At 32.4% G+C, this 25,248-nt stretch overlaps 1 protein-coding gene across 3 annotated transcripts in view; it reads left to right on the top strand.

Annotated features, from left to right (window-relative positions):
* The window catches only part of CNTNAP5 (contactin associated protein family member 5), a 949,942-nt gene that overhangs the window by 844,961 nt on the left and 79,733 nt on the right, over positions 1 to 25,248 (top strand). For all 3 annotated transcript variants that reach the window (XM_074301761.1, XM_074301760.1, XM_074301762.1), the window contains exons 20-21: positions 5,540 to 5,670; positions 11,194 to 11,281. In XM_074301761.1, the coding sequence (XP_074157862.1) occupies positions 5,540 to 5,670; positions 11,194 to 11,281 (219 nt within the window). The remainder of the gene's footprint in view (positions 1 to 5,539; positions 5,671 to 11,193; positions 11,282 to 25,248) is intronic.

Here is a 25,248-nt window from a genome sequence, read left to right as displayed (position 1 = left end):
TAATCCTCAGCTCTCCTTTAAAAACCATCTCAAATGTACTTGTAACACAAAGCCTTTCAAATCAATTAGTTTTATGTATATGATCTGTTATTCCAAATAGGTTACATATTTCTCCAGGTCAGTAATTCTCTTGTAACATATTCCACCTTGAATTCTATTGCCTGGAAGGTCAGCATGGTTTAGACAGGTATCTCCAGTATTTTTAAGGGCATTGTGGAGTAAAGAATTGTCTGAGTATTCTTCAGATGACTCCAAACCTCACAAACAGTGTTGCAATACAGAGTTCTCTCTGCAAACCAGTTCCATAGATTGTCACATTAGCTTGAAAAAGAAATATTTACTTCAACATGTTCAATTACAAATATATAAACTTACTCCCCCAATGTCTGGGAGATATAATCTTCATTTCTTCCCCTCACTCAGCCTCTAGGTAGGGGAAAATGCTTAGAGTCATAGCTTCCTTTAATTCCTATAGAGAATATTCTTAGTTCCAAGTGTAAAACCCACATAAAGAACTAGTCCAAAATAATTTCTCTTTACAGGGCTTCCATGCTAGGATTCTTTGGTAAACTGTCAAACTTATAAGCCTGGTTCCAAGGCCACCTAGCTCAAACCTGTAAAGAACATGAAAAATGAAAAATAAAAGAAACTAACACCTTCAGAATCATTTCTCCTAATTGGTGGAAAAGAGGGAGAGTAGGAAAAGAAGTTCTTCTCTTCCCCTCTCACCAGTTAAGTTTATGGCATCTGTACTGTGGGTTAACAGGAATCTTCACCACCTGTACAGACCAAGAAGGAAAGCAGAGAAGAGAATAACTTTCTCAAATTTGCCAATTTAAAGACTAAAAGGAGGCTACCCCTACCTTCATGTGTTAGGGGACTTAGAGACTCTTGTGTTAAGCATTTCTGAATACGTCCCAAAGTCCTATTATACTATTGTCTTTTTAGGAAAATTAGGTATGCATAGGTGAACCTTGGGTATTCTGTCATACCTATTCATTTATCCTAATCATAGCACATTGCCCACTATGTAGGATAGGTTTCTAGTAAATGTTTTAAATAGATGATGATGATGATGATAGTGATAATAATAACCAACTCAGAAATTTAGAATTCCCACACTGCACAATACCAGCTTGTTCTTGATAATCCATTATCAAGAAAGAAGAGGGGGATATAGATTATCAAGAAAGAAGAAGGGGATATAGATTACAAATTTGCTTGTGTTATATACCATAAAAACAAATTGTCATCTCTTAAAGTCAAAATTTCTAGTACAAGGCTTAGTACAATGAACCAAGACTTTCCTCACTCTTGAATGTAGATTGATCAGTTCCTTAGCAGTAATAAATAGTACAATGTTTTGCTAAGGGCCACTTGAATATACTTTGCTAGGTTTCACAGCACCTTTGAAAATAGGTACCAAAAATTTCCCAGTGTGAAAACAGTTTCTTTCGTATTGAACTCTACTCACTACTGTCTTCTCTTATTTGAAATAGTGGAGGAAGGCTGGCATCAAAAATGAAAGCTCGTTAAACAGAAGTTTAGTACTGTTCCTTTAATTATAATTCATCCTGTCTGAAACCAAGAAGAGCTGAGTTCAAGGTATTCTTCCCCTTAGAAAATAGGAAATTTCTAATTTTTCCACTAGCATTTTAGCCCTGGAGCTTCTGAGAATTGCTTTGAATTTACCCTAAGCACAGAGCACGTAGAGTCAGATGAGTTACAATATAAATGTTCTTTTGAACACCACCAGGAAATGAAATTTCCAAGAATGTATGTGCTTTGGTTATTGAAATGAAGAATTCTGAGACTCCACTAGCTTTCTTAGCATAGCTCCAATAGCTGCTAATTTGAAAGAGACAGACAGACATAGAATGAGAAAGAAAGAAAGAAAAAGAAAGAGAGGTGAGAGAAAAGGAGGAAGAGCGGGAAGGAGAGAGGGAGGAAAAGAGAGGGTAATATAAGTGATATTAAAATACCAAGTGTTTAATTATGAAAATGATTAAATGTGTTTTGTAAGTCTGTAAGTAGTCTTAAAAATGTAAAGAGTCTAATGCAAGTTATTATAACATTACTAGCTTTCTTTAAATATTTTTGAGGAAAGCCCACTAATAATTGTCATTAAAATTTTAACTACATTTTTTAAAAAAGCATTTTTATCCAAAAAGAGATGAAGAGATAGACAAATTTGAGTTCAGCACATTGATTATTCTAATTTCTGAGGAGTATAAATATCTTTGTATATATTTACATGACCTCCAGGTAGCAGGGTTAATGTACACTAACAGAATACTTCATTCCCAATGGAAGAATAATTTATCACTAAATCATAGAGGAATTGCAAAGTATTCCTAGCTATGACAATCCTTTTTTTGGGTATATCAGATTTATGGCCAATAACTTTCTTCAGAGTCAATTCACTGAACATGAAATGATAAAATCGCAACATTTACCATTATGGAGTTGAAAATAGGGCAAGTCAGGGAGGGGAAAGGAGGACAAATGGAGCAGTAGAAAGAATATATATATGGAGGCTGATGGACTACATGAATTCAAGGTGTTCTCTGCTATGAAAAAGGCTGCATCTCCCAGCAGGAAACTGACAGTAATCAGCTGAATCAATGAAGTGAAAAACAAATAAGGTAAAAGTCACTCAGTGGCTCTCCAACCAAGCAGATGAAGACCATTCAGAAGAAAGTAAAAGTTAATGAGCCCCCAAGACCTTGACCTTTGTGAGGTTCTTCCTCTTCAAACTCACCATCCTGAAAACACTGTCAGAAATAATCCTTCACAGATGTTCCTAAGTGTGTATGACAAAATGCAAAGGAATTCATTTTCCTACGAAATGCCTTTAGGGCACAGGACAATTTGACTGGATTGCAGTGGGGCAAAAGGAACAAAAAGGTCTCTGGGAGATTGGGAGAAATGACGGTTCAGATAAAGAATGGCTTCCCCTGAAAGTATTTTGTAGGGTAAATGAGGAGCAGAGGTTTTCAGAAGAAAATGTAATGTATGGCAAATGTCAGCAGATATAAAGCAGCTACTATAAAATGCTTTTGCATTTTTAAGTAATTCTTTAATTTTCGATGAATGCATCAACAATTAAATGAGAACATTTGTATGTAGTCAGCTAGTTGGCACAGTAGAGCATCAGGCCTGATGGCATCTAACTTCATTTGATGATGATGAATTCAAATTTCACCTCAGACATGTAATAATTCTGACACTGGGCAATTTACTTAATTCTGTTTGCCTCAGTTCTTCAACTGTAAATGAATTGGCAAAGGAAATGACAAACAGTTCACTTTAGCATCTTTGCCTTAAATGGGCAGAGTCAAACATGATTGAAATGAGTAAACAACAACATCATGAATTTAACATTAAATATTAAAATTATTAATTTTTGTTGATGTTGTTTAGATTTTCATTTGTTTTGATTTTTGATTTTTTTCCTTCTATTTCACTGGAAGTACAGCAACCATTTTATTATTCACAGTCCAGTGCAATTGGGATGGACTTACAAGCTTTGATACTCTCCATTTCTTTGAATTTTCCTTTCTTTGCAAGCCTGATAGTTGTGGCTTACAGGGTCAGTATATTTATACATGAATAAGTGTGGACACCTGATCAGTTGTAACCCTACTGCAGTTTAGAAACCCTGAATTTAAGGAATCAACAGCCTCAGCCTCCTCTGTGGTAGGGATTATAGATGTGTACACCTGGTTATAAAATGATTAAAATATAAGAAATAATAAAGAGATGGGAAGGGAAAAAGAAAGAGACAGAGACAGAGAAACAGAGACACAGAGATAGATTAAATTTATGAATCTATCTGTACTTTTAAATATGTAGAGATATCTATAGCTATTCTTTCTCTCTCTCTCTCTCTCTCTCTCTCTCTCTCTCTCTCTCTCTCTCTCTCTCTCTCTCTCTCTCTCTCTCTCTCTGTCTTTCTCACTCTCTCCTTCCCATAGATAAACCTTGCTTGCCTTATCTTTTTTGACACTCAGGAATAGGCCATATTGTAACTCTCTTGGGAACCATGTTAATGGGAGAAGTGAAACTTTTAGAAAATCTACAAGATCTACAGAACAAGAGAAAGAAATGTCAAACTATTAAGCCACTTAGAGAAGAGAGTATGATCATGATTTACAAGGTGTTCTCTAGGACCCAAGACCAATCTCCCCACATTTGTCTTTCAATTTTTTAAACTTATGTGGCAAAACTAGCAGTGATTCTATTAATTAGAATTTGATTAGAATTATAAAAAGCTGAATCTTTAAAATATGCAAATGGGAAGATTTTGGAAATACTATAGAATAATGTTATATGAAATACTTTTAGTTGAAGCTTGAGATAAGTAATGAAATGAGTTTTTTTAACTCTATTGAATCTGAAAAAAGAAACTCTAAGACATAGGAGAAAGTTAAAAAAAAGTGGGGAGTATTCCAAATAAAAACTTCTTGGATTTCAATTATATATGAATGACCCTTCACTCACTCAAGACAGAGACAGGAAAAAATTGGGTTTTTTGGTTTGTTTTTCCTCTTCCTTGAGCTATATATGGGATTTAAAATTAGGGTTGTCATAATAGCTTTACTAGAATCAATCTTTTTATAGTTAACCTGGGACCTTTACCCTTTATATGTACCCCTTAATAATAAAAGGTAAATTGTATCAGGTTCCAAACAAATTACAATTAAATTCATAGATTATAATCTTCCACAATCAGATGCCCAATAATTATGGAACACATTGAATGCAATAAGAATATACTTTCACCTTGTTATTTTGGAATGTGCACAGGGTAATAGAAAGATCACTACATTTCCTAAAGTTTTGAGAGAGTCTGAAGAAGGTGATGCTATGGTCTGATGTCATTTTCAGCTTATTGTTTTCTAATTTACTGTAAATCGTCAAGGCCACATTCTTATATTTCATATGAGTCATTCATCTTTTACCATCCTCCATATACTTAGCAATCTATGGTGATAGAAATTTGCATGGGGAAAATATTTAGAGACTTCATACCCTATGTGCTGATCTTACAAGCAGATAAGCTATAAGCAAATAAATGATATCTGTTTATATCTTTCTTCATCTTCCTTAGATTTAGGATATGTCATGGATGAATTTTCTGTGCAATTAGTGAACTTCCAGACATATATAACTTTGAACTTAAGGGAGAGTTTTAGTGAAAAACTCTCAAATATAGTTAATTAAAATTTCTCTGATACCACAAGAGATAATTGATTTTTTTTGTTTTCAAATATATTGCATGGTATTTGTGATGACATATTAATACATGACATTTAATTTGAACTCATACTAATGTTATCCCTTACATTTACCTGTGACTTTGGCACTAAGCATTATTATATTTTGTTCTTTATATAAAAAAATAAAGTGATAAATGGATTTGAGAAATATGCCCCTGGAGGCTAGTGCTGTATATTAAAAGACAATGTAAAGGGTGAATTCTATTTATGGTTTCTATAGGCCACAACTCTAAATGGAAATGTATTTTGCTTTTAAGGAAACTTACAGGTTCGATATCAGCTTAGTAAGGAGAAAGTCCATGTGTATACCATTGATGTGGAAAATTTTGCCAACAGACAAATGCACTATGTAAAGATTAACAGAGATGGAAAACAACTCACTATTCAGGTATTATATCTATCTTTCACATAGTTGTAAATGCATTTCATATCTCAAAGTTATTTACCAATTAATGATAGTGAGGTAACTAGGAGGGTGAAGTGAAGAAGAGTCATTCAATATGATACTAATTCCTTTCTAACTTCTGAATTTGCATATTCCATGTTCTTGTTTTAATGAGGGGTCAGGGAATAAATCACACTTTCATTGAATGAAAAGATGAAAGAATGAGTGACTGAATGAATGAATGAAAAAGCATGACAAAATCAGCAGAAAGGGAAAAAAAGAGAAGAATGAGAAAAATAGAATCAGAGAGAATAGGATTTTGTTCTTTTTGCTACTTCTATGAAGCTCAGATCCTGATAATAAAAATGCAATTCAATATTCAAACAAGTTTCCTAGACATCACCTTATTTGATCCTTATAGAAATTTTAAAAGGATAATATCATATTTATCCCATTGTATAGATAATTAAATGAAGCTCACTGAGTTAGGTGACTTATTGGAGGTCTTGCATTAAGATGGAGAAAACCTAGACTTACAATTGTGATAGCTGGTTTAGTATTCTTTTCAACATATTAAGCACAATATATAAAGCAACATACAAAACACCAAGTAATTTATTTTGAGAATTATATTCTATATTCTCAAAATATTTATTGCGTGCCTACATACTATATAAAAAGATAGAGTGGGGACATTTAAAAAACAGAATAAAAGAATTTTTGAGCTAAAAAACCTCAGATAGTATTTGGTCCAGCTTTCTCATTTTTATGATGCAAAACTAATTCCAACGATCCTTTGACTTTGGATATACAATAAGGAAATAAAAATGCTATTTTAAAACTCACCTCTCTCAAAACCTAATCCAGTATGTTTTTACTACTTCAGATAGCATCAAATGCATAAGCAGTCCCCCCCAAATTACTAACAACATGTGATTTAACTGAGTTACAACTAATATTATTTATACTACATATTAGAACTCTGATATTTGCTCAAAAGCAAATAAACAGCCAAAAGAGCAGCTTAAAGTCTAAGAAGCAAGAATGAACCATAGGATGGGTCTTTAAATGATCATAGAATAATCAGACTACAGTCTGAAAGGATAGTCATAGGATCATCAAAGTATCATTGATCTAGAGCTGAAAGGGACCCAAGAGACCAACCTGACCAATACTTCATTTGTTCAGATAAGAACACTGAGGCCAAAGAAGTTAAATGACTTTTCTAATGTCAAAAATATGTAAAGTGGTATGCAGTATGAATAGCAGTTTGTTTCTTTGTTTTATTATTTAAAACATGCTTTTGCTAAGAAGAAGGAATGTTGATACTATTTTGTAAGGGTCCAAAAAGAGGTCAGGCAAGCATAATTGAGATGTAAGCGGACCAGTAGTCTTTATCCCAGATGTGCTTAATAGTTGAGTACTTAGGGACTTCCTTTGTGGGTAGGACCCTTACACTATTTGAGCAATGAGATTTAGTCCTGTGCTACACATATTGTTCTCACTTTTCACCAAGACCTTAGAAGTTCCCATAGCCCCATCTTCCTATATAAATTATGTGAGTGTGTGTGTGTGTGTATATAATTTATTCTGAGCTACAGAATATGAAAATATTAAGTCATTTAGATAAGAGAACAGACAAATAAGATGCAATGAAAAAGAAAATCTCAAAGACTATGAAGGCAGAAGAATAAAATTTGGGTAAGTCACCTAACTATTCTAGGTCTTTGATTCCAAATCTATAACAATGGAATCTGAGCTATGGCACAGTACTATGGTGAGGATCAAATAAATTAATTCAGATAAAGTATCTTGTAACCATAAAGTGAAATAAAAAACTTCTATATTTGGTGAAGTAAAAGGTCATTGAACTAGGACTTTAGATATTTTGGTTTTGTTCAGATTCTGCCACTAATTAGTTGTTTGATCTCAGTGTAATCCTTAACCTCTTTCTGCTTCTACTGTTTCATTAGAAAGTAAAGTTTGATGATCTTCAGGTTACTGACAATTCTTAATAATAAAAGAATTGAAATTTTCATTGGGGAAACAATTTAAGGAAACATAAATTACTTCACAAGTTAGATAATGGTTATAGTCTAAAGATTATCAATATTTATATGGTGCTTTAGAGTTTACCAGTAACTTCTCATAACAATTCTGTGAGCTTATTTGTTCTGGTATTCCTCACTTGGCAGAGAGGACAGTGTCAGAGATTTTAAATGATACATATATCAGTCAGTGATACAAATAAGAATGCCTCTCCATGAGGTCTTTGTTCACAGTTTGTCAGAATGAGAAAAAAACAACCAATAAAGAAAAACAGGCTTGGAATCAGGAGATGTGAATCCTATTTTTTTTTTTTTTTTGCCAATTTTAGCTATATGGGATTTAATGCATCAGGGGAAGAAACTAATTTATAAGGACTTATTTCTTTTAATCCATGAAGTGAAGCAGTTAGGCTAAAATTGTCATTACTTTCATATAGCAGAAAGATCCTGAATTTAGAGTAAAACTTTAGTTTGTTACCTTGAGTTTCTGTTCCCCACTTTACTCATCTGATAAGTGAACTGGCTAGACCACAGTAAAATGGTCTTTAAGATTCCCTCTAATATGAAAGCTATAATTTTGTGAATCTATGATTAGATGATCTCTAGAATAATTGGATTTAGAATTAGAAGAAATACAATGGATCAAGTCCATCTATCCTATTTTACAAATGAGGAAACTGAGGCCCATAGCTCCAAAGTTACTTATAGGAGGCTGCATAGACATGAACTTCAAAACTAGAATTCAAATACATCTTTCTTAACTTTTCCTTAAGTCTATAGTTTACATTTATTAACACGGGTTAAATATTTTTCACTCACTTTTGACTTTATTTGTATGTCCATATTTGAAGCTCAATTCAACAGACATTTAATTAACTATGTGTGGTATATTAGTGTGTTTTCTGAGACTTTCTATAAGCTCAAACTTGATGGATTTAAGAGGGAGAGATGACAGGATTTGAAACTATTAGTGGAGTAGAGGGTTAAGATAAATTGAATAGAGCATTCTAGATGTTCTGGAGTGTTCGTATAAGGAAATAATATATATTAAAGCAAGAAAAGTAATTGAAAGCTGATTATGGAGAACTTTGCATACAAGGCTAAGAGGAGTTTTCATTTTTATCATATAGCCAAGGGAGCCATTGAAGGCTTTTACATGGAAGCCTAGTATAATTAAACAGAAAAAAATATCTTAGCCATCTATACTTATTCCCATGTCAGATGTGACATCTTCAATTAATCAATTCACAGACAAGTATTTATTAAATACTGCTGTGAGCCCAGATCTATGCTTAATGTCCTGGTAAAAAAATAATAATAGTTCTCATGTATACATATTTATGCAAAACTTTGTATTACAAAGCAGTTTCATCATAATCCTGAAGGATAGGTAGTGTAACTATAAGTCTCTCCATTTTCAGATGAAGCTATTAAAATTGTAGAATTGTAAGTTAACTGACTTGCCCTAGACACTCAAATATTAAGTGATTGAGTTGGAATTTATACCAACAGCTTTTAGCTACAAATTGTATTATTTCAATACAACTATAAGTCATTTGTGGATTCTGCCTTTAAAAATATTGTATTAGAGGTCTTGCTGGGAAAATAAGAAAGAGAAAATTGAAGGATAATAATTACTAATATGATCATTAAAAGTTCTAAGACTAATGAGATCAAAGTGATACTGAGCTCTCAGTGAGAATTTTTTGGAGAAATAGTTGAAAATAAGCAGTTATTTGTTGTGGGACAAGCTCTTCTCTGGAAGTCAGAAGATGTGGAATGTAGGTTATATTCATCCACTAAAATAGCTATGTAACCTAGGCAAGTCACATGTATATCAGTTTTTTTCTATTTCATTTGTATAATGAGAAATTGAGACTAATATTCTCTATTAACTTAGAATTCACAATGAATATTCTTTAATAGAGCTAAGATTTAAAAAAGGAATATTTAACTAAGATAATTCAAGGAGGGAAATTTGTTCAGAAGGAGCAAAAGGCATATATGTATGGATATGAGAATGATTTTCTGAAGGGAAATAAAATTGGCCTAACTAAAGTAAAGTATTTTGAAAGGTCTAGTCTCCATAGCTTTTGTATGTACCTAAGACACCAATGAAGATTATTATAAAGTTTATCCTTTACTAGTTGCATGATCTTGAGTAAACCATTTAACTTTTAATGTTTTATTTTTTCATTTATAAAATAGGTGATGACCCCTATACTGCTTTTTTTTTTCCTATGGTTATTATAAGACTATGAGCTAAAGTATTTGAAATGCTTGTCAAGAAGTATATAAAATAAATTATTTTATCAATGGTCAGTCTTTGAATCCTATAGAGAGGTATACTGCAGCCAGGTTAAACTACTGTGTAAAGTCATACATTAGATTTTCAGTGCAAGAATTTGTACCTTGGAAATCAGCAAAGCTTACAAATCAGGACTTAATATAAATGTTTTTGATTGTCTAGAAATGAGTAAGGGATCAAGAAAGCTTTAATAATGAAGACTAAATTTTAAAATACATCTTCTGTATGTGTGTATTGTATGGGCGTATATGTCTATAAATATAAGAGTCTGCTGTTAAGCATATTCGCACATCCCTGACCTTTTCACTTCTACATACTGACTGGACTAGTGCATCAGTCAGTTCTCTAAATTCAAGATGCAGAATAGTTAATGATTGCTCCTGGAAAATGGAGACTATCCAATATTATTTCCCACATTTTATATTTCAGGAAACTGAGTCTCAAAGGGGTTAAATAATGAGGTCAAAGTCATTCAGGTAATAAATATCAAAGACAGATTTTGAACCTATAACCTCTGATCTCCTTGTGCCAGTTCAAACAACAACAGCAGCAGAAGCAACAGCAATTTAGATTTCTTTTTGTAGTCCATAAAGCATAAACAAAATACCTTTATCTTCTAACAGTGTGTTAGTAGGAGTATGTATGGCAAAAAGGGATCATGGGTCTGTATGCCATTGGAATAAATCATGGTCTTTTTGAAAAGGCATAAAGGAAGCCTCCTGTGATCCCATAGCTGGAGGTCAATCTTCTGTGCTGTGTGTTAATTACAGAGAGAGCTGGGATATTAGGACAGAGAATTAGGAAATGAGAAATGAGAGGCAGGTATAATGCTAATCCTACACAGCACCTTCCTGGGAAGACTTTGTTTATTTGGTGCATTCATAGCACTAAATGTGGTGAGAAAGTCTCTGTAGGGGGATAAATAACAATCAAATATTTTACATAACTTCCTAGGAACTGAAAACACCCTTGTTCTTAAAGAAAGGAAAGAGGCATTTCATCTGTATTCGGGGAAGATTAGACAGATCTTTCTATTAAATTTTCATAGACAGGGAATCTCAAAGAGAGCCAGAAACTCCCTGCATTTTCTAAGACTTTTTTAGCCTGGGGTCTTCTGTACCCTTTAACTATTCCTTCACAAATTAAGTTTTGCTTGCTCTACTCTTATAGGTGGACCAACATCCTAAATACAGATATAATTTCTCTTCAGAAGTTGACTTCCGGTCTGTAAAGTCCCTCACATTGGGCAAGGTCACAGGTAAGTCACTATATTACTGGTCCAATTTTCTACAGTCTTTATATTACTTTTTCAGTTAGTTGGTGTGATTTCTAAGCCTTTTTGTTTCTGCAAAAGTTAGACAATTAAAGCATAGAGAATGTTGTTTACAGCACATAAGTAAAATATGTAATTGCCTATTTGATACAATTTTAGATCTTAAGGAGCTTCCCTTTCTTCAAAATAAAATCTCTTCTAGTATTCTTGAAATGATCATATCATTCCCTTCTTTGGGTTAAGTTATTTAATAGAACTGGAGATGCACTTTGGGAAGAGTGTATCTTGCTATGTTTCTTTTTTGGAAAGGATGAATGGTTTTTTTTTTCATTTCTTTGAGATTTTGACATAATTAGTTAGAAAATGGAGTTATTAACAATAAAGGTGCCACACTATTTTCTTCTACAATGAAATTCTGAGTCAATTACAGAAAAATAGAAAGCATTAGCACCTAGTTCATGATGGCACAGTTGTAGATTTATTTTCTACTGGTAATCTTACTAATATACAATTAGATGACATGGTAAACTTGACCTGATTTTTAATACTTTCTGAGATATTTATTAGATTTGTAACCTTGGAAAAATTAACTTTTTTAGGCCTAAGTGTTTTTACCTTTGGTTCTTTGGTTTGTTTTGTTTTTACTTAATAATATTTTTTCCCATTACATGTAAAGATAGTTTTCACCATTCATTTTCATAAGATTTTGAGTTCCACTTTTTTATCCCCTATATCCCTTCTTTCCTTCCCTTACTTTCATCCTCCAAGACAACAAGCAATCTGATATGGATTATACATGTTAAATATATTTTCATATTAGCCATGTTGTGGAAGAAGAATCAGAACAAAAGGGAAAAACTATGAAAAAGAAAAAAAAAAGTAAAAACAGTATCATTCAATCTGTATTTAATCTCCTTAGTTCTTTTCCTGAAAGTACTTATCATTTGCCATCACAAATCTTTTGAAATTGTTTTAGAACACTGTAATGTTGACAACAGCTAAGTCTGTCATAGTTGATCATTATTCGATGTTGTTGTTACTATGTACAATGTTATCCTGGTTCCACTCACTTCATTCAATATCAGTCCATGTAAATCTTCCCAGGCTTTTCTGAAATTAGCCTGCACAATCCTTTCTTATAAATAAATCATACTCTATTATATTCATATATCAAAACTTGTAGAGACTTTCCCCAATTAATGGGTATCTACTCAATTTTCAATTCCTTGCCACCACAAAAAAAAAAAAAATTACTATAAATATTTTTTGTACCTGTGGGTCCTTTTTCCTATTTTCTGATCTCTTTAAGATACAAACTTAGTAGTGACACTGTTGGATCAAAGGGTAAACACAGTTTGATTGCCCTTTGGGCATAATTCTAAATTGGTCTCCGGAGTGGCTGGATCAGTTCACAGTTCCATTAACAATGAATTAATGAACCAGTGTTCCCATATTATCATTTTATTTTCCTGTCATCTTCATCATTCTGATAGGTATGAGATAGTACCTCAGAGTTGTTTAAGTTTGCTTTTCTCTAATCAATAGTGATTTAGAGGATTTATTTTTTCTCATGACTAGAAATGATTTAATTTTTCATGTGAAAATTGTTCATATTGTTTGGCCATTTATCAATTGGGGAATGACTTGTATTCTTATAAATTTGGCTTAGTTCTCTATATATTTTAGAAATGAGGCATTTATCAGAAACATTGACTACAAATCATTTCTCAGCTTTCTCCTTCCCTTCTAATCTTGGCTATACTGGTTTTGGTTTTGTACAAACAAAATGAATTTTAATGTTATCAAAATTTTGTATTTCACAATGTTCCCTATTTCTTGTGTGGTAATAATTTCTTCCTTTCTCCAAAGATCTGACACTTAAAGTACTTTAGTCTCCTCATTTTCTTGTAGCATCACTCTTTATTTCTAGATCATGAACTGATTTTGACATCTTGATACAGAGTATTAGTTGTTGGTCTACTAAATCTGTATTTTATGAGGGAGAGAGAAAGAAAGAATGAGAGAGAGAGAGACAGAGATAGAGAGACAGAGAGACAGAGACAGAGAAAATGAGGGAGAGAAAGAAAAAAAAGGGAGAGGGGTTCAGATTAATTCTAGTTTTCTTGTAGGGAAACCTGAATTAATATATTATTAACCTTTATCATTTTTAGTGTAGCATAAATTGTTAAATTGGCAAAGATCAAGACTCTAAGGAGATAAAAATTGAGAAAGATAAATTTTGATTGAGTGGAGTAAGGATTAAAACAGGTGAAAAAAAAGAGGAGAAGGGTTGACAAACCATTTGGAATATAGAACATACCCAGATGGAGTCCAAATGTGAGGAACTTTGGATCACAAAGAGAAGAGAATGTGGACAATAAATATATTAAGAAGGAAACTAAAGGCAGGAAGAGCAAAAAAATATGAAATAAAAATCTCTGATATTTTTGCTGGAACAAAGTTGTCACAATTTCCAAACAAGGAAAATATTCTTAGAGTAAGATAAGAGTAAAACACACACACACACACACACACACACACACACACACACACACACACACACAAAGAAGAGAATCCAAAAATGTTACTATCAAAGAGAAGAACCCTTAAAAGACTATTACTTTATAAAATAATTACATATTTTAAAATATTTCGCAGTTAGTAGATAAAGGACTATTTTTAGTAACCATCCAATTTCTGAATAACAAATGAAGTTACATTTGAATAGGGTAATACTGACAAATTTATTCATTTACCTACTAAACATTTATTAGTCTCCTACCTATTGTTCAGTTTAATGGTCCAAAGATCACACCCGTAATAAGTATCATTTTCATATCTAGTTGATCATTGACCCAGAGAGATGCATTTAGAGAAAGCTTAAAAATGTAATTAGAAGGTTTAGCTCTCAGGCTTGCACCAGATCTAATCAGTCTAGTAGTTGCAATATAGCATACTTAAAATAAAATAGATCTACTTGTATGAAACAGGGATTCCTTTGTTTTTCTTTTCTTATTTTTTGGTGAAGCAGCAGTGCTTTTTCTTTTTCTTTTCTCATCATTGTTAGTTCATCATAATCTCACAATAGATATCTTTCTCATATGTTAGGTTGTCTGGACAGTTCTCTAGCTCAGAATTCACACCTTTAGTTCTGGCCTTTAGGGGGAGTTCACACCTTTGAACTTTTGAAAAAGAGTTTACACAAGCTTTAAAAGGAGCAAGTTCATTGGTTAAAGTAATTTTCCCAGGCCCTGTTGAGTTTTCCCCACAATCTCTGTGAGGATAAAAGAGGGCAGCATTGAATCTGAAGAGTAGTCGAGTCTGGGACAGAGTTGGGACGGCAGGCTGGAAGGAGAGAATCTGGCTGGGAGATTGTGTTGAGAAGGCAGACCCCAAGGATAACTTAGAGATGTTTGGACCTTTACAATTCAGGACCTTGACACTCATAACCTCATGACCAAATAATAATCCATTTCACAAAATAAACCTTCTCAATAAAAATATCTAACAATGAATAAAGCATTCCATATTTTAGTTTTAACGTTTTTTGTTCTCTGATGAAATCTTTTTTTTTTTTTTTTTTTTTTTTTACAACATCATGACCCACTATATTGACTGAATTTCTATTAAAATAACTTCCTGCTGGCTTAGATCTAGTGTGATTTGATTACTTAAAATCAAATAACACTGGAGTTTACCTAAGAAAAGAAGATTTTATGTCTTTAAAAGTCATTTTTACTGAGTATTAGTATTTTTTGTTATGGATTTTGCTCAAAATATTCTTAGACCTCAGTTTTCATAATGGCTTTCAGAATCTATATTACATTCTTTTAATATCTTCAATGGTGAAAATCATCATCTTTAAGGGCAGGTTTTTAATTTTTTATAAGTGAAAAGTTATGTTGAATGAGGAGTATGATAGATTCTCTGTATACTTTTCTGTGACATATCAGAAATAGGCAGATAGACAGGCACACAGAGATATTACATATAATTAAATATATATAGCATTATATATAATAAAAAATAAAGTATTACTAAATTAAAGTCATAAAAGTGCATTTTACTTCAGGGACCATGTAATCTACCCCATGTCTGAATACCATATGTAACTTGCCCAAACTGAATATCTCTTCTCTTGCAAGGCAGCTTATCCTACTTTTGGGTTAGCAAATGACTTGTTGGTTTAACTTTTACATACAACCTAAATTTCTACTCTGAAACTTTGATCCTTGGCTCCTAGTTCTGCCCTCTGCTACCAAATAGAATGAGTTTACTCCCTCAGCACCTGCCATCTCTTCAAATAAGGAATTAAATTTGCTTCTCTCTCTGGAAGCAAAATTCTCAAAAGATTTTAAGCAATGGAATCTGTCTGAATTATGCTGTACTAAAGTATCAACTTTAAATTACAGCAATCATGCTTATTAAAATATATATTTTTAAAATGTTATATTATATGCTAATAGATAAGATCACAATTCCACTGGCCTTTTCTTTCCCAAATGATTTCTACTTATAGTACTTAATTGTCTCATTTTGAATCTGAAACTCTTAGCAATCATTTATTTATATGAGTAATGCATTGTATTTCAAATTCATTAACACATCTGACCTCCATCATGAAATGGATGATATATTTTGAAATACCTCCAACTAGATGATTTCAGTAATATTTTCCATTTCCCAAAGACATACATCTCCTATTTGGCACTTTGGAATTAACCAAAAATGAATACCAACTAGATTTTATACTATGTTCTTGTTATTATTTCTAATTGACACAATGAGCTATCTTTTTCCCCCACTGGAAAATTTAATAGTTTCCTCTCATACAATGTAACATTTACTATATCCTGATTGATAAAGCAATTTTGTAGGTGAAACTTTAAATAAGTTATTTTTATGTTAGGGTCTGATGGCTTCTATTTATCATTTGTGATTTGGTAAAGTCCAAGCCATTTTGGTCATTAAATGAAACACAGTTAACATCATATCCTTATGAATCATTCAGGTGGCACAATAAGAAGAGTACTAGGCTGTAATCAGAAAGACTAATATTCTTGAGTTCAAATCCTAATTTCAAATGTTTGCTCAGTTTTCAAGCCTACTTCTTATCTTTGAGCTTAATGTCAATATTGGGATCTGCTCACCTGGCATTGGGGATGCATTCTCCCAAACTTTGAACTTTAGTGCCACTGTTTTCAGAGCTATTTTGTGTATATGTTTTGGGGATAAGAAGGATCTCCATATTTTTTGATGCTTCCAAGACGTTTTCAAGTTAGTTCAGGTGTGTTCACTGATCTCCTAATCTATAGTCTGGTCTATTTTAACATTATTGTAAATTTATTTATTTCAATACACATTAATTTATGAATCATTTGGGAGAGAAAAATCACAGCAAAAGAGAAAAACCATGGGAGACATTTTAAAAAGCAGGGGAAAGAAGTGAACATAGCATGTTTTGATTTACATTCAGTCTCCTTAGTTCTTTTTGCAGATGCAGATGGCATTTTTTGTCCAAAGTCTATTGAGATTGCTTTGTATTACTGAATCTCTGAAAAGAAGAAAATCTTTCCTAGTTTATCATTACATAATTCCTGCTGTTATTGTATACAGTGTTTTCCTGCTTCTGCTTATTTCACTCAGCAGTGGTTCTTATAAATCTTTCCAGGCCTTTCTAAAATCAGCTTGTTCATCATTTTTTATAAAAACAATAACATTTCATTATCTTCATAGATCACAACTTATTCAGCCATTTCCCATTTGGTGGGCATCTACTCATTTCCGAATTCTTGGCTACCATAAAAAGGGCAGCTACAAACATTTTTGCATATATGGGTCTTTTTCCCTCCTTTAAGATTTCCTTGGGGTGTAGACCCAATAATACACTGCTGGGTCAAAGGGTATGCACAGTATTATAGTCCTTTGGGCATAGTTCCAAATTGCTTTCCAGAATGAATCATTTCACAAGTCCACCAACAAGGCATTAGTGCTCCAGCTTTCACATATTCTCTCCAACATTTATTATTATTATCTAAGTCAAGCTGACAGTTATGATATCTCCGAGTTGTTTTAATTTGTATTTCTCTATCAATAGCTATTTAAAGCATGATTTCTTCATCTGAAATTGTCTATTCATAACCTTTGACCATTTATCAATTGGAAAATGACTTGTATTTTTATAAAAATTGACAGTTTTTTATATATTTAAGTAATGAGATCTTTATCAGAAATACTGTTAAAATTTTTCCCAGCTTTGTAGTTCCTTTTAATTTTGTTTTTGTGGCATCTGTTTCTGCAAAAGATTTTTATTTTAATGTAATCCAATTTGTCCACTTTGCCTTTCATAATGTTCTCTGGTTCTTCTTTGATTATAAATTTTTCTCTTCTTCAAAGAACTAATTGCCCCTTGCTCTCCTAATTTGTTTATGTTATCATCCTTTATGCCCAAATCATGTACCCATTTTGACCTAATTTTGGTATGAGGTGTGAGGTGTAGGTCTATGCCAAGTTTGTGACATAATATTCAGATTTCCCAGCAATTTTTATCAGATAGAGAATTCTTATTCCAGAATCTGGAGTTTGGGGATTTATACTAGATTTCTACTACTACTACTACTACTACTGGGGATTTATACTAGATTTCTGAGTAAAGAAATTATTATTAAGAGATATTGTATAGGTTGCGCAGTGGATAGAGCACCAGCCCTGAATTCAGGAGGACCCGAGTTCAAATTTGGTCTCAGACACTTTACACTTCCTAGCTGTGTGACCCTGTGACCCTGGGCAAGTCACTTAACCCCAGCCTCAGAAAAAAAAAAAAGAGAGAGAGAGAGAGAGATTGGATTAGGGGCAGCTAGGTGGTGCAATAGATAGAGCACCAGCCCTGAAATCAAGAGGACCTCAGTTCAAATCTGCTTCAAACATATTTCTTAGCTGTGTGACCCTAAGCAAGTCACTTCTCCCCAATTGCCTCAGCAAAAAAAAATAATAACAATAATAATAATAATAAAAGAGAAAGATCAGATTGAGGCAGCTTGTTGGTGTAGTGCATAGAGCACCAGCCCTGAATTCAGGAGGACCCGAGTTCAAATCTGGGCTCGGCACTTAACACTTCCTATCTGTATGACCCTGGGCAAGTCACTTAACTCCAATTGCTCAGGATTTTGTATTTTGTATCATAATTACATATTCATATATGTGTGTGTATATATACATATTTGTGTCTTCTCAATCCATCACAGTTCTCATCTGTCAAACTCCATGAGATTTGGAATATATACTTATCCATTTTTTTTTCCATTTTTCCTAACATCTAACACAATTCTTTGCTTGTCATGAATATTTTTAAAAATGCTTAATCAATTCAATGAATTATCAATAGATCTAGAGAGCTCTGATCAGAGTTTTCAGTCTTTCAATTATTTACCTGTAATGCTGATTATTAGTGCTTTTCATTCAGAAAATATTGCAATCCAAATGATTTCATGTGTTTCCTTATTTCTTTGCCTTACTAGAGAAAAAAATATCCAAAAGGAAGACCAACCATTTTTCCTGACTAATTTTTTTTGCAAACAAATTTAGAAATAATAGAAGATAGCCTACTATTTCTAAAATACTATTTCCATTATTATCAAAAGGTTCACTTCCTTTCAAAAATCTTCCTCCTTAATTCATGGATTATACTATTTAATTGCTATTAGCACTGACTTTCTGGAAGATAGCTACAATTGAGATCATCTGATCATAATCAGTTTTAAATAGTTTGATTCATCTCATGCTACATTCAAGCCCAGTGTTCTGTTTAAGATCACTGTAAATTTATATATATATTCCCATTCTATATATATATTTTTTTTCTTAATTTATTGGTCAATTTCAATATAATTAGACAATAGTAACATTCAACCAAATAGTTGATTGGGTTGTGGCTATTGTAATTCAAAGGCTACATTAATTCTTGTTCAAAGAAATATTTTGTAATTGTCAGAATTAATAGAAAAAATAAAAGATTTGGAATCTGAAAATCTTTTATGATTCCTAACATTGTTTGTGATATTGCACCAATAATCTTACTCCTTTTTGACTCAGTTGCTTAATTTGTGAAAGGAAGGCATTGAACTAAGTGATTTTGAGATCCCTTTTGATTTTCTTTTATTTTATAAGTATGACTATATGAAAGTATATTTTACCAAAACATCATAACTCTGATCTTAAAAAAAAAGCAACTAAGTATATGTCATTGGTCACAAACTTAGATTTAAAACTATTTTAAAACCAAGTGAAAGTCAGGTTTCAGTGACCCAAATTGACAAAATGCTGAGTTGCAAACAAACCTATTTCTTACCTAATGAGAAGGAAATTGATTTTGAAAATAACTCCAGTTTAAATATGTTCATGTATTTTGTAATTGAGATTATGATGGATTGCTTACTTAAAGATATTTGAATTCTCAGTCCTTCTTAAATCCCATGTCACTCTTTTTCTCTCTATATTTCCCTCCATTATGTCCCTTCTCTCTGCTATATTCATATGTTAGTTACTGCAAATATAGAGCCAGATAGAGCACAGAAAATTCTGTGTGTCTCTGTGTGTGTGTGTTTGTCTTTTTCTTTCTATCTGTTTCATTCTGTGTGTGAAGGTGTGTATGCATATCTTTCTCTCCCATCATTATTTATTCCTTCTAATACTTCTCCCAAAAGGAGCCTGCCATATCCTGTAATTCCACTCTTTTCTGAAGCTAGGAAAAGAGATCGAATATATATCTTCTTAAAATATGAAAGTCTTAATAGTTCATCCTTTCTGGCATTAGTCTATAAGAAATATTGGATAGAGACTAGTTCTTTTATAGAAAGCAAATTGCTTATTTTCAAGCAAGAGAAACAATGTTGCATATTAGAAAGATCACTGAACTGGAAGCAACATTTCCAGAATCCTTTCTAGACTTAGTTACAAACTTGCAATATGACACTGGACAAATCACTCAACCGTTTTGGAGTTTCCCATTTGAAAAATAAAGGTTTGGATTAGTTGAACTCTAAGGTCCTATTGGTATTGATATTTTATGGATGCAGTGTGTATCTAGAAGATCAATAATGCTATAAACAGTTTTCATTTTGGAATAACTATTGCAATTCAAATATAATGTTTTAATCCTACTGCTTTATTTCTTCTCTTAAGAACATCTCTTAGGGGACTGTAGGCAATTAAGAATTGTTTATGCCTATTTTCTTATATGCATCCACTATATGACAGGATTTTCTTGCCTGCCTATCACAGCAAACACACATTTAGCTTCCATTCATTACTCAGCAATTAATCTGACCACTTTTCTCAAGAGACTCTATTCTTCCTTCCCAGACCATCTATAGGGATATATCTGACAAGAAGTGATAGGTTTTGTTCTGTCCCAGACCTGAAGACAAAGGTTTAGCCATGGAAGGAATCACCAAATCCTAAAATGGAATAAAGTTATTCTGTGATATTTTGAACCAAAATAAATTAGGCAAAAGGAAAGCTACACATTTTGTTTTTTAGCTTTTAAAAATCCTCCTATTGATTAGAAAACCTCAAAAAGTTTCTAAACTACATATCTGTCCTTGGATGCATTTAAAAGCCTTACTAAATCCCATATGGACTTTTGTCATTATATATTTGGTCTTTAGATGAAAAAGCTTCCTTAGATATGAAAAATGACCTTAAATATTAATAGAAATTTGAGATAAAAATCACTGGACTGATTTTTTGGCAATAGTTACCCGAAATTAGAGGCTCAAATGAATGATTTGTTCTCATATAAAACTTTCCATTTTGTAGATTACCCTATGCCTGAATTTACTCTCCTCGCTTTTGCCTCTTAGAGTAACTTTTGCCTTCAAAATGTATTTCTAGAGCCATTTCCTTTATGAGGCATTTTGTGGTTTCCCCAGAAGCTCTTTCCTGTCCTAACAAAATATTTTGTATATATACTTAAACACATACATACATAGATACGTGTATTATATGTCTAGATATGTGAATGTGTGTATATACAGAAATGTTTATTCTTTTTCTGTTTCTCTGTCTCTCTGTGTCTTTCTGTCTATCTCTGTCTCTGACTCTTTGCCTCCACTTCAGTAGATTGTAAACTCCTCAGGGATTTCTTTTCTGTTTTTGAATTCTAAATTTATAGCAGAGTATCTGGAACCAAATTATGCTTAATAAATATTTGCTGATAATTTAAAGATGTTGTCTTGAGGGACTATACACTTATTGAAATTATTTTTTTCTTTTCCCCAGATCTTTTAATTATAACATTTATGACATGATTTAAAGTTTGCCTCTGTAGGGTACTTTTATTTTTTACAACAGTCATGCAAATATTTTTAGCCTCATTTCCAAGTGAGAAAACTGAGACTGAGAGGGTCAGTTGTCAATGTTAATGTAACTAACAGATATGTTAAACATGTTGCCAACTGAGTGTCATGACTCCGTAGCCAATATTCTATCTACTATAACAAATGTAGGCATATAAAATTCAGTTTGTGAGCTAAGCAAACAGTGCTAGCAACAGCAACAACACAGAAAAGAGTTAAAAAGAGATCTTGAAAATCATCAATTCCAACTTATTATCTTTCACATTATAAGGAATGAAAATGAACAAGTATTTATTAAAAACATATTATATGCCAGGAACTGTGTGGAATCCTCTAATAATATCTCTTTTGATCCTTACAACAACTCTGGAAAGTAGATGCAATAATTATCTCCATTGAAGAAACAGAGGAAAATAGTGACTAAATAATTTGTCCAGTGTTACACAAGCAGTAAGTATCTGAGGTCTAATTTAAATCTAGATTTTCCTAACTCCAGAACCAGCATTCCATCTACTTTGTTATCTAGCTGCCAATTTATTGTTTGTTTGTTTTTTCATTTTATTTTTTTTTAAAGCACAAATGTTACCTGGTTTTATGAATAATTTAATTTACTAGATTTAATTGTGGATAATGTTAGATCATATTCCAAAATCAAATCAAACTCTCAGATAATTAAAATTTGCTATCATTAAGAATATTTTAAAATATCCAAGAGAATGTGTTACCAGTTATGCTTGTAATCTCCCCTCCCCCAAAGGGAGGCGATCTCTATGACTGCTTTAAGCAAATGTTTTAACTGTGGATTAAATGTCACCTCCCATTGTGATTGCTTTGAAAAAGATAAATTGAATTTGTTAAAACATCACTCAATTTATCTTCATAGTCTTATGTTTCCTGCATTCTATCATGCAACACCATCTTTCCTGTTCGTGAGAGTAAAGGAGTGGAGCCAAAGTGTTAGAATTATCTACCCCAATATAACATCTTTGAATACTTCTAGACTATTTCAAATGTAAGATTTCTCCCCCTATTTTATTATTGAGTTATAATTTTTCAATAAAGAAAAACTGTCCACCAATGCAGACTAGCAACTTGACTTGCTTAACTTCTTAGAAATTTTCATAGGAAGTAAGAGGATCCAGTTTTGTAATTTGCAGAAAGAGTTGTCTAAGGTCACTTTCAGTCCTAACATTCTATAATTTTTTACAATCAGCCTATAAACTAATCAAGTGTTCTAGGTATTAAGGATGTGAATTCAGATCTTTCTAAATCCAAAACTAACTCTATTCAATATACCAAGGTATTTAAGAAAAAAATGAAGTGTTGGTCACAAAAAGCTGACATTGTTTTATCAAGAACATATCATGGCAGACAAATAATATTTCTTTTTTTTTAAAACAGTTAAAGTTACAGAATAAAGTAATGTTACATGGTTTTATTAGATTTTGATAAATCATTCAATAAACTTTCACATTGAGTTCTTGTAAAAAAAAAAAAAAAGATCCATAGATATGAGTTAAAAGATACTACAGTTAAGTGCACTTGAAAATAGCTAACTGTGTGAACAAAAACAGAATTAAACTTTCAATATCAACTGGAATTAATGATTTCCAGTAGAATGTCTCAGATCAATACTTTACTTTGTTTTGTTTTTAATCAATGATTTGGATTAAGGCATATGTGACATGCTTATTGTTTTGAGTTTACACATAACTGAAAAGCACTAAATCATGGAGTTAGTGTCAATATAAAAAACTCAATCAGTGCTAAATTAAGATTAATTTAATGAAATTAAATTCAATTATGTAAATCCTTATACATGGTTTAAACATCAAATTCACAAGTATAATATGTAGACATTGGAGCTAGAGAAAAATTTGTCCGATAAAATATACACTTTTTAATGGAGAATAATTTCAATATTAGTCATTACAAAAGTGTAATCTTAATTCTGAGAGGCATAAACTTGGAGAAAAAGCAGTGCTAGGTCATTGTACTTTTCATTTAAAAAATTCTCTAGTATTGAATTAATTTTAGGCACCAATCATTTAGTTAACAAGCATATATATGAGTAGTGTGTTAAGCACTGAAGGTACAAAGAAAGGCAAAGAAAGATATCTGCTATTAAGGAGCACATAATCTAATGAGAAAATCAATCTATAAACAACTATACCATCTCTTAACTTGAGGTATTTTTCCTGCATGTATCTACTTTCTGGAATGATTCTACTTCTCAACTTCATTCACTGAATGCCTTCCCTAGATTCCTTCAGGTCTTAATGATAATCAGGGTCTCTTTTTTAACTTTATTTTTCGTGTGTGTGTGTGTGTGTGTGTGTGTGTGTGTGTGTGTTTTGAGGGAGAGGTCTATGTTTTCTTTTATATTCTGACTTTTTGGATATGTTTTACATAATTTCAGTGTGCCTTCTTAATGGTGGGGTGGGGAGTAGGGAAAAAGGAAGAGCATCTGGAACTCAAGACTTTTAAAAACAAATGTAAAAATTTTTTATATGGGACAGCTAGGTGGTGCAGTGGATAGAGCACCAGCCCTGAAGTCAGGACCTGAGTTCAAATCTAATATCAGACACTAAACAAGTCCTAGCTGTGTGACCCTGGGCAAGTCACTTAATCCCACTTGCCTCAGAGGGAAAAAAGTTTTATATAACACTGAGAAAAATTAAAATATTAAATATTTTTAAAATGACAACTCAGCAAGCTGTCTTTTCTAGTCCTCCTTTATTTTAGCATCTTTCCTCTGAGACTATCCTTAATGAATTCTGTAGTCAAGAGATGTAATGTATATATTGAGAAACTGAGCAAAATAAGCTTACTTTATTTATAAAAGCATTTTCATGGTTCTTTTTTTTTTTTACTTTTCCTTCCCACTTAACCCTGTCATCCCTCTTTCTCATCCCTTAATTTTATTTTTTAAAAGATCATTCTATTATATTCGACTCAGTTCCAAGCTCTCTATCTATAATCCTTATAATTGCCACAATAATAAACAAGTTCTTAGAAGTTAGCAAGTATTATCTTCTCATGTACAAAAGCAAATAGTTTAACTTCATTAAAATCCTTTTGATTTCTCTTTCTTATTTATCCTTTTAATTATTTTCTTGAATCTTGTATTTGAAACTCATTTTCTATTCAGCTCTGGTTTTATTCAACAATAATGTGTGAAAGTCCTCAATTTCATAAAATTTCCATTCCCCCCCCCAAAAAAAATGATTATACTCAATTTTGTTATGTGGATGATTCTTTGTTGAAAACTTACATTTTTTTTTTTCTTTCTGATAAATGCTTTTTCAGGTCCTCTAAGGCTATAATGTAGAAGCTGCTTAAATTTTGTATTTTTCTGAGGTGGCTTTGATGGGGGTGATAGCCCCTTTAAGATTCCATGTTTGATCTACAACCTCCTTTGGGACTGACTTTTGATTTTCAAGATCTGGTCAAAACCACCCTTTTGTATTCCTAGGGGAAAGATCCGTATCTGAGCCAGTTTGGTGCTGTACCCAGCCCCCACCGGATCTGAGCTGGCTTGGGTTTTCAGCCCCCATTCTAATGAACTGCTCAGACAGCCCAACCCCCACCTGGTCA

This window comes from Sminthopsis crassicaudata, chromosome 3, assembly GCF_048593235.1.
Source record: "Sminthopsis crassicaudata isolate SCR6 chromosome 3, ASM4859323v1, whole genome shotgun sequence".
NCBI classification, from domain to species: Eukaryota; Metazoa; Chordata; class Mammalia; order Dasyuromorphia; family Dasyuridae; genus Sminthopsis; species Sminthopsis crassicaudata.
The sequence above is the reverse complement of the archived record's forward strand: the minus strand, read 5'-3'. Positions and strand labels throughout refer to the sequence as shown.